This window comes from Nansenia antarctica, assembly GCF_963989245.1.
Source record: "Nansenia antarctica genome assembly, chromosome: 11".
Classification (NCBI taxonomy): domain Eukaryota; kingdom Metazoa; phylum Chordata; class Actinopteri; order Argentiniformes; family Microstomatidae; genus Nansenia; species Nansenia antarctica.
Window position 1 is genome coordinate 33,584,741 of NC_137681.1, and position 12,375 is coordinate 33,597,115.

Consider the following 12,375-nt stretch of genomic DNA (forward strand, 5'->3'; position numbering starts at 1 on the left):
TTTATAGATTGGAAATCTTCTGGATATTGTGCCATTTACTTTTACTCTTGACACTGGATTTTTATACATTCCTTGAAGCCATTTATTAAAATTCTCATGAAATCCAAAGCTTCTTACAATTTCAAACATGAATGGCCATAGCACTCTGTCAAATGCTTTATGCGTGAACGCCCCCCAAGAACACCTCAACGCCCCCCTTTTAAAAATATTTGCTCCAGCGCCCCCCGATGTTGTCTGAACGCCCCCTGGGGGGCGGTACCGCCCCCGTTGAGAAACGATGATCTACGGAATATTGCAAAAGTTAGAAATGTTCTCTGGCAAGCTGATGCAGAAGTGTTAATGCATGCTTTTGTTATTACACGTTTGGACTATTGTAACAGTCCCCTTTCTGGTCTTCTCTCAGAAAGCTGTTGGCCAGCTGCAATTAGTCCAAAATGCAGCAGTGAGAGTTTTAACCAAAACAAGCAGACGAGCTCATATAACTCCTATTTTAGAGACTCTACACTGGCTTCCTGTTAAGTTCAGAATAGATTTCAAGATCCTTCTGCTTGTTTATAAAGCTCTGACTGATATGTTCAGATCTTCTGCTAGCATATCAGCCCAATAGAGCTCTCAGGTCTTCTGACGCTGGTTTTCTCTGTGTACCTGTACCACATGTATAAAAGAAGAGGTTTGGTGAGGCTGCGTTCTCATTTTATGCACCCAAATTGTGGAATGCACTGCCAGTTTACATTAGGGATGCAACCTCAGCACATAATGTTCAAGTCAAGACTAAAAACCCATCTTTTTAATATTGCCTTTAAATTACAAAATAATCAAATTATGATTATATAATGATTAAAGCACTTTGAGCTGCAGGAAAAGCGCTATACAAATAAAGTTATTATTATTATTATTATTATTATTATTACAGTCTTGGAACATCACATGGTTGCAGCCATTTGTAACTAATACAAGTCTAATAAGAGACCCTAGGTTAGGGTTAGGGGAGTAGAGTTCCACAGATGCAGATTATGTTTTTGAGGAGTTCCTCTCAGAGGTGAAATGGAGGAAACGAAAAAGTGAAATGATTCTTCAGACAGGAAGTTGACGGTTGCGTTATTAGACAGCAGTTCCACATTCATCTGATCATTGTGTGTCTGTGTCCTCAGAGAGCAGCTAGCATACGGCTAGGAGGCTAGGTAAGAGGCTAGGTAAGAGGCCAGCTAGGAGGCTAGGTAAGAGGCTAGGAGGCTAGGTAGGAGGCTAGGAGGCTAGGTAGGGGAGGTGTCCCGTGATGACGTCCAGCCAGTGCGTGGGTGACCAGGGGGCCCAGGGGGAGCTGGGTGACCAGGGGGCCCAGGGGGAGCTGGGGGATGAGGAGTGCTGGCTGCAGCTAGAGGAGTACCGCCTGCTTCTGATCAAGGCCATCCAGCCAGGGCAGATCAGCCCGTACCTGAGGCAGTGCCGCGTGCTGAGCAGCGAGGACGAGGAGCAGATCCTCAACGACCCCAATCTGGTCACTCGCAGACGCAAAGTCGGTAAGAAACCCCACAGACCCCAACTACACACACTACTAAACCACACACACACACACACACACACACACACTACTAAACCACACACACACACTACTAAACCACACACACACACACACACACACTACTAAACCACACACACACACACACTACTAAACCACACACACACACACACACACACTACTAAACCACACACACACACACACACTACTAAACCACACACACACACACACACACTACTAAACCACACACACACACTACTAAACCACACACACACACACACTACTAAACCACACACACACACTACTAAACCACACACACACACACACACACACTACTAAACCACACACACACACACACACTACTAAACCACACACACACACACACACTACTAAACCACACACACACACACACTACTAAACCACACACACACACACACACACTACTAAACCACACACACACACACACTACTAAACCACACACACACACACACTACTACTAAACCACACACACACACACTACTGAACCACACACACACACACACACACACACACTACTAAACCACACACACACACTACTAAACCACACACACAGACACACACACACACACACACTACTAAACCACACACACAGACACACACACACACACACACACACACTACTAAACCACACACACAGACACACACACACACTACTAAACCACACACACACACACACACACACACACACACACACACATAACTACTCAACCACACACACACACACACTACTACTACTACTAAACCAGACACACACTACTAAACTACACACACTGCTGGACACTCTCCAGAGTCTAACCCCTGACCCCTGACCCTGACCCTGCCAGGCGCTCTGCTGGACACGCTCCAGAGGACGGGGGTGAAGGGCTACGTGGCGTTCCTGGAGAGCCTGGAGCTGGACTACCCTCAGCTGTACCGCAAGATCACCGGCAAGGAGCCCGCCCGGGTCTTCTCCATCCTGGTGGGTGAGTAGAACCCAGAACCCTAACCCTGACCTGGACCAGAACAGAACCCCTAACCCTAACCTGGACCCCAACCCTAACCCTAACCTGAACCTGAACCCTAACCCTAACATGTGGAATCAACCAAGTCATGTCACATTGTTTGGAGATTTTCTTTTTGCCATAATCTACTTCTATATTATAAATCTGATGACTCATGGGTTTTAAGAGGGAGCGAGATAGAGAAGGGGGAGGGAGACAGAAAGAGAGGGGGGAGGGAGAGGGGGGTGGAGCCTACCTTTCTACCTTTCTACTGGAAGTTTCTGTCATGTGTTTCAGGGAGCAGGACAAGACTAGTGAAGCAGTCTGACTCCACTTCCCCCTGGTACACTTTCTCTACTATAAATAAATACATCAGAATAATAAAAGAGTCATTCTTCATTCAGATTCAGATCTGAATGGGGAAGCGTGTCCAAACCTGTGACTGGTACTGTATGTAGTGTTGTGTACAGACCAGGGTGCGTGACCATGGTCCTAGCATAGATGACTGTTTCTTATGATGACGGGTGGATAGATGATTCCCTTACTTAAACAAATGTATTTCTTGTACCGTAAGTCGCTTTGGATAAAGGTGTCTGCTAAATGCCAAAAATGTAAATATAAACTAAGAATTGAGGCTGTTTTGAGAGCAAAGGGAGGCCAGTCTCAGTATAGTGTTGCTAATAAAGTTTTTGGAGTGTAAATGTAACAATCATTAATTGTAACTAAAAACAGCTTTACAAGTTACGGGTTTATGTACCGTATTTTCCGCCCTATAAGGCGCACCGGGGTATAAGGCGCACCTTCAATGAATGGCCTATTTTAGACATTTTTTCATATACAAGGCGCACCGGCTTATAAGGCGCACCGGCTTATAAGGCGCACTGTCGTTTTTTTTTTTTGACTGGGGTTGCGTTATGCATCCACTAGATGGAGCTGTGCTAAAGGGAATGTTAACACAACAGTCAAATAAAGTCACACTTTATTAAGCGTTCTTAAACGTTGTTCAACGTTCAAACGTTGTTCAAACGTTAATGTGCATATTAACAATATTAACAATATTAACAATAACACAGAGACATACTGGAGGTATAATTTTTTTTATTTAACCGTTATTTAACCGGGAGGTTCTTTGAGATCAAAATCTCTTTTTCGAGGGAGACCTGGTCAAAGAAAGCACACCAACCAGTACAGATACAAGTTACAAAATTAAAAACAATAAAATATTATAAAACAATAAAACAATAATAATAAAACAAAACATACTAAATAACAGACAAGAGATAAGAGCAGACTACATATTAAAACATGAAAACATTTTAAGAGTAGCAATTGCACATTTCTGTCACACAATTTCCAATCAGAGCTTTGAACTCTCACAGGGAGACGAGGTTAATAAACTGTAGTGTGTTCTGGAGGTTATTCCATGACCAGGGCGCAAAATAATAAAAAGCTATTTATTGTAAATGCGTCACCTCTCGCTACACATATGTACATAACAATATTAACAATAACATATTAAAAATATTAACAATAACAAGTTCACTCTTCTCCCAAACGTGGAGGGGAACGTTTCTTCCAAAGGCATGGGTGTTCTACAATGACATGGAGACAGAGGGATGAGATGTTCATTAATTCAATTCAATCAAACATTCAAACTTTATTTCAGTAAACACGTAGTAAAAGAAACAGTCTGATACCACTAAATCAAACGTTAGTGCATAACTCAACATTGTTCAGTTATGTATAACACGTAAAGCTCACTTTTTCAGTTCATTCGTCTTCCACGAATCCCTTGAATTCTTCTTCTTCAGTGTCCGAATTGAACAGTTGGGCGAGTACGGGATCCAATATGCCCTGCTCCCTCTCGTCATTATCTGAGTCAGTGTCGCTGCTGTTGAATGAATGAATGAATGAATGAATGGTCTTTATTGTCATTGCTATAGTACAGGTACCAAACAACGAAATTTGGGAGGCGGGGCTCCCCTGGTGCTAGGAAAGAAAAAAAAACAAGAAGGGAAAGGAGCTGGTTTACATAAATAAAGGCTATGTACACTATCCACTATACTATACTATACCTGTTGCCTGGCAGTTCAGTGATTATTCCTGCCTTCGTGAAAGCTCGGACCACAGTTGAGACTGATATATCAGCCCAGGCATCCACGATCCATTGGCAGATAGTGGCATAAGTCGCCCGGCGCTGTCTCCCCGTCTTGGTGAACGTGTGTTCGCCTTTTTTGATTGATTGAAAACTTTATTAGAAGATTTGCAGAAGTAGGTACATGAAAATACATATTACATATACTGATTCTCAATTCATCGTTACCTTCTGTCATCCACTGCTCCCACGCAGCTCGCAGTCTAGATTTGAACGCCCTGTTTACACCAATATCTAGCGGCTGGAGTTCTTTAGTTAATCCACCCGGAATGACGGCAAGCTCCGAATTAGTTTGCTTCACTTGTTTTTTGACAGCATCGGTGATATGGGCCCGCATGGAGTCGTAGATCAATAGAGACGGAGCTGTGTGGAAAAAGCCACCCGGTCTCTTGACGTAAATTTCTCTCAGCCACTCGCGCATCTTTTCCTCATCCATCCATCCCTTCGGGTTAACTTTGATGACGACGCCGGCTGGAAAGTTTTCTTTTGGCAAGGTCTTCCTCTTGAAAATAACCATGGGTGGAAGTTTCTGGCCATTAGCCTGGCAGGCGAGAACTACAGTAAAGGATGACTTCTCATTCCCTGTGGTGCGTATGGACACCGTACTGGTTCCCGTTTTCTCCACAGTGCGGTTCACAGGAATATCAAAGGTGAGTGGAACCTGATGAGAGATGAGATGAGATGAGATAACGTTTATTGCCATTTATGCATACACATTAAGCATACACATATAGGAATTTGATTTGGCGTTACAGTAATAGCATTTCTAAATGCAATGCAAACAAAACAATATCAACCTCGTCCATGTTGGTGATGTGCTCTGGCAGGATCTTCTTTTCAGTTATCTTCTTTTCGCAGTATGCGCGGAAAGTGACCAGCTTTTCTTTATAATCGTTTGGCAGTTGCTGCGAGACGCTAGTTCTTGCGCGGATGGACAGTTTACGTCTTTTCATAAATCGAAAGCACCAAGAAGGACCCCCTCGAAAATCCTCGATGTTCATGTCTCGTGCTAGCGCTGTTGCCTTCATTCGAACTGTGACTGTAGAGACGCTTCTACTTGCTGCTCTCTGTTCAATAACCCACTGTTCGAGTTGGTCCTCTAACTGTGGCCATCTCGCTTTGCTCCCTCGGAAACTTTGCTTAGTTTTCTTTACTTGGCGCAGGTCATCTTCTTGCTTCCTCCACTTCCTTACCATTGATTCATTAATATTGAATTCCCTCGCTGCTGCTCTATTACCATTTTCTACTGCGTGACTGACAGCCTTGAGCTTAAACTCTGCGTCGTACGCGTGTCTCTTGACAGGAGCCATTTTGTCGTCTTCTTCACTGTGAGTAAGCACCGGTGTTTACAGATTACCGTAATGCTGCAAGCGGTGCGGCTTTGCAGTTTACCAGTCGTACTGAAACATTGTATTATTATTAAAAAAAAAATATTGGTCATGTAATTTTTACATTTTGATCCATATATAAGGCGCACCGGGTTATAAGGCGCACTGTCGTTTTTTTTTTTTTTTGGGGACTTTTAAGTGCGCCTTATAGGGCGGAAAATACGGTAATTAGATTAGATTAGATGATTAGATTAGATGATTAGATTCGTTGCAGGGCCTCCTGGTCTGACACAGTGCAGTTGCCGTCCCACACTGTGATGCGGTTAGGGTTAGGGTTAGGGTTAGGGTTAGGGCAGGGGTGGGCAAACCTTTTGGTTCAGGGGCCACAATGAGTTTTAACATTAACAGAAGGGCCGGGCCAGTAGCAGATGGATGGTTTGGAGTGTTTGTGTGAACTAATATAAGATGTAAGTAAAGAAAACGTACCTTCAATTTCAGTGGGAACAGTGTCGTTGGTCACCCTTTTTTGTCAGTGCATCAAAGTTTGGTGTCAGTTTGGTTGTGGCAATTCTCAGGACAGATCTGAGGTGTTCATCTGTTAACTGGGATCTGTGGCGTGATTTGTTGATGTTCATCACGCTGAATGTCTGCTCACACACGTAGGTAGAGCCAAACAACACCAGCATTCTCTGTGCCATCTCCCTAATGTTTGGAAACTTGGCTTCGCTTAGTGAAGCATAAAATTCATTCAGTTTAAGGGAGTTGAACTTCTCCTTTAAGACAGAGTCACATTGAAGATCAATGCGGTGCTGTTTCATAGTCTTGTGACAGGGGACATGACAACAGCTGAAGTAACTTGTACATTTTTTCTAAATCAGAGAACCGACAGCAGAATTCTCTGTGCAGGTCGTCCAGTGATTTGCTGTATTTCTTCACATGTCGAGGGGCCTCTTTCAGCGTCGCTAGTGTGGGGAAATGAGCTAATCCACAGCAAAGCAAAATCACAAAGCCAATCTGCGTCGCTCAGCTCAGGAAAGTCGTCGGCTTTGCTGATTAACTAAAGAAATGAGCTAATCTCCCCTTTGAGCTCCCACACTCGTTGACATACTTTCCCCAAACGTAACCAGCGGACATGAGAGTGGTAAAGCAAGTCTGATGATCAGCATCAGTTCAACTTAATAAATTGACGATGCTGAAGACCCCTCGCTCGTATAAAGTTAACAACTTTTACGACTGTCTTCACTACATGATCAAGCTGCAATACAGACTTACACAGGGCTTCCTGATGGATTATGCAGTGTAGGAAAATTACATCCAGCTCAGGGTTTTCCTCTTTCACCTTATCCTGGATTCTTTTCAGCATCCCAACTTTTTTTCCTGTTAAGTTTGGCGCTCCGTCTGTGGTGACATTGGCAAGTTTACACCACGGCAGCTTCAGTCTCTCTGTCATACAAGTCCTCTCCTCGTATTGTCCCCTTTAGAGATTCCATGGTCAAACATTCCTGTTATCTCAAAATTGTCATTAATCCCTCTGATCCCTGCTGAGCAGTGTCTTTTACGTCGTTACTTTCGTCCAGTGCTAACGAATATAACTTTCTACGTGATAAACACATTTTTTCTAATTTGTTTTTGCTCTCTGGACACAAGAGACCTGCTGTCTCTACCATGCATTCTTTCAAAAACTCCCCTTCGGAGAAAGGCTTGCTGGATACCTATGGGCTGCCAACCTCTGAGCAGTAGCCGCCCGTTCTTGCGTTGACTGTTTGCTAGCGTAGTTAGCATACTTGGTGGAAAACAGTTTCTTGGCAAATACGACACACAGCCTTTGATCGGACTTCGGTGAAAAAATATTTAGCTGTCCACTCCTCATAAACACTTGGCACTCACTGTCAACTTTTCTTTCCTTTGGTCCACTCATTGTTACAGAAGGGCTCAATGCAGCAAACAGTAGCAAAGGTGAGTTAGAGAGGACAGACCAGACTCAGTACAGGTGAGTCAGAGAGGACAGACCAGACTCAGTAAAGGTGAGTTAGAGAGGACAGACCAGACTCAGTACAGGTGAGTCAGAGAGGACAGACCAGACTCAGTACAGGTGAGTCAGAGAGGACAGACCAGACTCAGTACAGGTGAGTCAGAGAGGACAGACCAGACTCAGTACAGGTGAGTTAGAGAGGACAGACCAGACTCAGTACAGGTGAGTCAGAGAGGACAGACCAGACTCAGTACAGGTGAGTCAGAGAGGACAGACCAGACTCAGTACAGGTGAGTCAGAGAGGACAGACCAGACTCAGTACAGGTGAGTCAGAGAGGACAGACCAGACTCAGTACAGGTGAGTCAGAGAGGACAGACCAGACTCAGTACAGGTGAGTTAGAGAGGACAGACCAGACTAGGTGAGTCAGAGAGGACAGACCAGACTCAGTACAGGTGAGTTAGAGAGGACAGACCAGACTCAGTACAGGTGAGTTAGAGAGGACAGACCAGACTCAGTACAGGTGAGTTAGAGAGGACAGACCAGACTCAGTACAGGTGAGTTAGAGAGGACAGACCAGACTCAGTACAGGTGAGTTAGAGAGGACAGACCAGACTCAGTACAGGTGAGTTAGAGAGGACAGACCAGACTCAGTACAGGTGAGTCAGAGAGGACAGACCAGACTCAGTACAGGTGAGTTAGAGAGGACAGACCAGACTCAGTACAGGTGAGTCAGAGAGGACAGACCAGACTCAGTACAGGTGAGTCAGAGAGGACAGACCAGACTCAGTACAGGTGAGTCAGAGAGGACAGACCAGACTCAGTACAGGTGAGTCAGAGAGGACAGACCAGACTCAGTACAGGTGAGTCAGAGAGGATAGACCAGACTCAGTACAGGTGAGTCAGAGAGGACAGACCAGACTCAGTACAGGTGAGTCAGAGAGGACAGACCAGACTCAGTACAGGTGAGTCAGAGAGGATAGACCAGACTCAGTACAGGTGAGTCAGAGAGGACAGACCAGACTCAGTACAGGTGAGTCAGAGAGGACAGACTCAGTACAGGTGAGTCAGAGAGGATAGACCAGACTCAGTACAGGTGAGTTAGAGAGGACAGACCAGACTCAGTACAGGTGAGTCAGAGAGGACAGACTCAGTACAGGTGAGTCAGAGAGGATAGACCAGACTCAGTACAGGTGAGTTAGAGAGGACAGACCAGACTCAGTACAGGTGAGTTAGAGAGGACAGACCAGACTCAGTACAGGTGAGTTAGAGAGGACAGACCAGACTAGGTGAGTCAGAGAGGACAGACCAGACTCAGTACAGGTGAGTTAGAGAGGATAGACCAGACTCAGTACAGGTGAGTCAGAGAGGACAGACCAGACTCAGTACAGGTGAGTCAGAGAGGATAGACTCAGTACAGGTGAGTCAGAGAGGAGAGACCAGACTCAGTACAGGTGAGTCAGAGAGGACAGACCAGACTCAGTACAGGTGAGTCAGAGAGGACAGACCAGACTCAGTACAGGTGAGTTAGAGAGGACAGACCAGACTCAGTACAGGTGAGTCAGAGAGGACAGACCAGACTCAGTACAGGTGAGTTAGAGAGGACAGACCAGACTCAGTACAGGTGAGTTAGAGAGGACAGACCAGACTCAGTACAGGTGAGTCAGAGAGGACAGACCAGACTCAGTACAGGTGAGTTAGAGAGGACAGACCAGACTCAGTACAGGTGAGTTAGAGAGGACAGACCAGACTCAGTACAGGTGAGTTAGAGAGGACAGACCAGACTCAGTACAGGTGAGTTAGAGAGGATAGACCAGACTCAGTACAGGTGAGTCAGAGAGGACAGACCAGACTCAGTACAGGTGAGTCAGAGAGGACAGACTCAGTACAGGTGAGTTAGAGAGGATAGACCAGACTCAGTACAGGTGAGTTAGAGAGGATAGACCAGACTCAGTACAGGTGAGTCAGAGAGGACAGACCAGACTCAGTACAGGTGAGTCAGAGAGGACAGACCAGACTCAGTACAGGTGAGTCAGAGAGGACAGACCAGACTCAGTACAGGTGAGTCAGAGAGGACAGACCAGACTCAGTACAGGTGAGTTAGAGAGGACAGACCAGACTCAGTACAGGTGAGTTAGAGAGGACAGACCAGACTCAGTACAGGTGAGTCAGAGAAGACAGACCAGACTCAGTACAGGTGAGTTAGAGAGGACAGACCAGACTCAGTACAGGTGAGTTAGAGAGGACAGACCAGACTCAGTACAGGTGAGTCAGAGAGGACAGACCAGACTCAGTACAGGTGAGTCAGAGAGGACAGACCAGGCTCAGTACAGGTGAGTTAGAGAGGATAGACCAGACTCAGTACAGGTGAGTCAGAGAGGATAGACCAGACTCAGTACAGGTGAGTTAGAGAGGACAGACCAGACTCAGTACAGGTGAGTTAGAGAGGACAGACCAGACTCAGTACAGGTGAGTTAGAGAGGACAGACCAGACTCAGTACAGGTGAGTTAGAGAGGACAGACCAGACTCAGTACAGGTGAGTTAGAGAGGACAGACCAGACTCAGTACAGGTCAGTTGTGTCTGGAGTGCGCCATCTAGTGGGATCAGCTGAGACGCCAGGGTCTTTACTGTCATTTGGACAATTTTGTACCAATATTCGACGAGCCGGATTAAAAAGCCCAACAGACCGCATATGGCCCGCGGGCCGTAATTTGCCCATGCCTGGGTTAGGGGCCATGCCTGGGTTAGGGGGAGGAGCCATGCCTGGGTTAGGGGGAGGAGCCATGCCTGGGTTAGAAGCCATGCCTGGGTTAGGAGCCATGCCTGGGTTAGGGGCCATGCCTGGGTTAGGGGGAGGAGCCATGCCTGGGTTAGGGGGAGGAGCCATGCCTGGGTTAGAAGCCATGCCTGGGTTAGAGGGAGGAGCCATGCCTGGGTTAGGGGGAGGAGCCATGCCTGGGTTAGGGGGAGGAGCCATGCCTGGGTTAGAGGGAGGAGCCATGCCTGGGTTAGGGGGAGGAGCCATGTCTGGGTTAGAGGGAGGAGCCATGCCTGGGTTAGGAGCCATGCCTGGGTTAGGAGCCATGCCTGGGTTCGAGGGAGGAGCCATGCCTGGGTTAGGGGGAGGAGCCATGCCTGGGTTAGGGGGAGGAGCCATGCCTGGGTTAGGAGCCATGCCTGGGTTAGAGGGAGGAGCCATGCCTGGGTTAGAGGGAGGAGCCATGCCTGGGTTAGAGGGAGGAGCCATGCCTGGGTTAGAGGGAGGAGCCATGCCTGGGTTAGAGGGAGGAGCCATGCCTGGGTTAGGGGGAGGAGCCATGCCTGGGTTAGAGGGAGGAGCCATGCCTGGGTTAGAGGGAGGACCTGGGTTAGAGGGAGGAGCCATGCCTGGGTTAGAGGGAGGAGCCATGCCTGGGTTAGAGGGAGGAGCCAGGCCTGGGTTAGGGGGAGGAGCCATGCCTGGGTTAGGGGGAGGAGCCATGCCTGGGTTAGGGGGAGGAGCCATGCCTGGTCAGCAGGATCGTTGTGATCTCCTGACACCATAAACATTTCTGGGCTTTTATCCTCCTCTCCATCCTCTCCACCCTCCTCTCCATCCTCTCCATCCTCTCCCCCCTCCTCTCCATCCTCTCCCCCCTCCTCTCCATCCTCTCCCCCCTCCTCTCCATCCTCTCCCACCTCTCCACCCTCCTCTCCATCCTCTCCCCCCTCTCCCCCCTCCTCTCCCTCCTCTTCCCTCCCCTCATCTCCTCCCCCCTCCTCTCCATCCTCTCCACCCTCTCCCCCCTCCTCTCCCTCCTCTTCCCTCCCCTCATCTCCTCCCCCCTCCTCTCCCTCCTCTTCCCTCCCCTCCCTCCCTCCCTCCCTCCCTCCCGTCCTCTCAGACACGGTGGGGGAGTCAGGGCTGACTCAGTTCCTGATGTCGGAGGTGTCGCGGCTGCAAAACGCCCTGAAGGAGGAGAGGAGGAGGAGACAGGAGGAGGAGGAGAGGAGGAGGGGGCAGGAGGAGGTCAGGGGTCAACAGCAGGCGCGCGTCCAGCGAATCAGGGTGAAGCGTGAGCGGCTGTGGGAGGAGCTTGGGCAGCTGAGGGAGGATAACTACGGGCTGATGCACGACGTGGCCAAGCTGAGTCAGGAGAAAAACAACGCCCTGATGACCTCCCGCGACCTCCAGATAGAGGTGACCTCTGACCCTGACCTGACCCTGACCTAGCCCTAACCCTGACCTGACCCTGACCTAGCCCTAACCCTGACCTGACCCAGACCTAACCCTGATGACCACCCGCGACCTCCAGATAGAGGTGACCTCTATATACCTGACCTAACCCTAACACTGACCCTAACACTGACCTAACCCTGACCTGACCCTAACCCTGACCTA

The 12,375-nt window shown here is 47.8% G+C and overlaps 1 protein-coding gene across 1 annotated transcript in view; it reads left to right on the forward strand.

Annotated features, from left to right (window-relative positions):
- Nucleotides 1-1,276: 1,276 nt before the first annotated feature.
- The window catches only part of LOC308168098 (caspase recruitment domain-containing protein 9-like), a gene marked incomplete at both ends in the record, with an annotated part of 21,208 nt that continues 10,109 nt past the window's right edge, over nt 1,277-12,375 (forward strand). The window contains 3 exons of the mRNA XM_080542573.1: nt 1,277-1,520; nt 2,383-2,520; nt 11,879-12,174. Coding sequence (XP_080398699.1) covers nt 1,277-1,520; nt 2,383-2,520; nt 11,879-12,174 — 678 coding nt within the window. The remainder of the gene's footprint in view (nt 1,521-2,382; nt 2,521-11,878; nt 12,175-12,375) is intronic.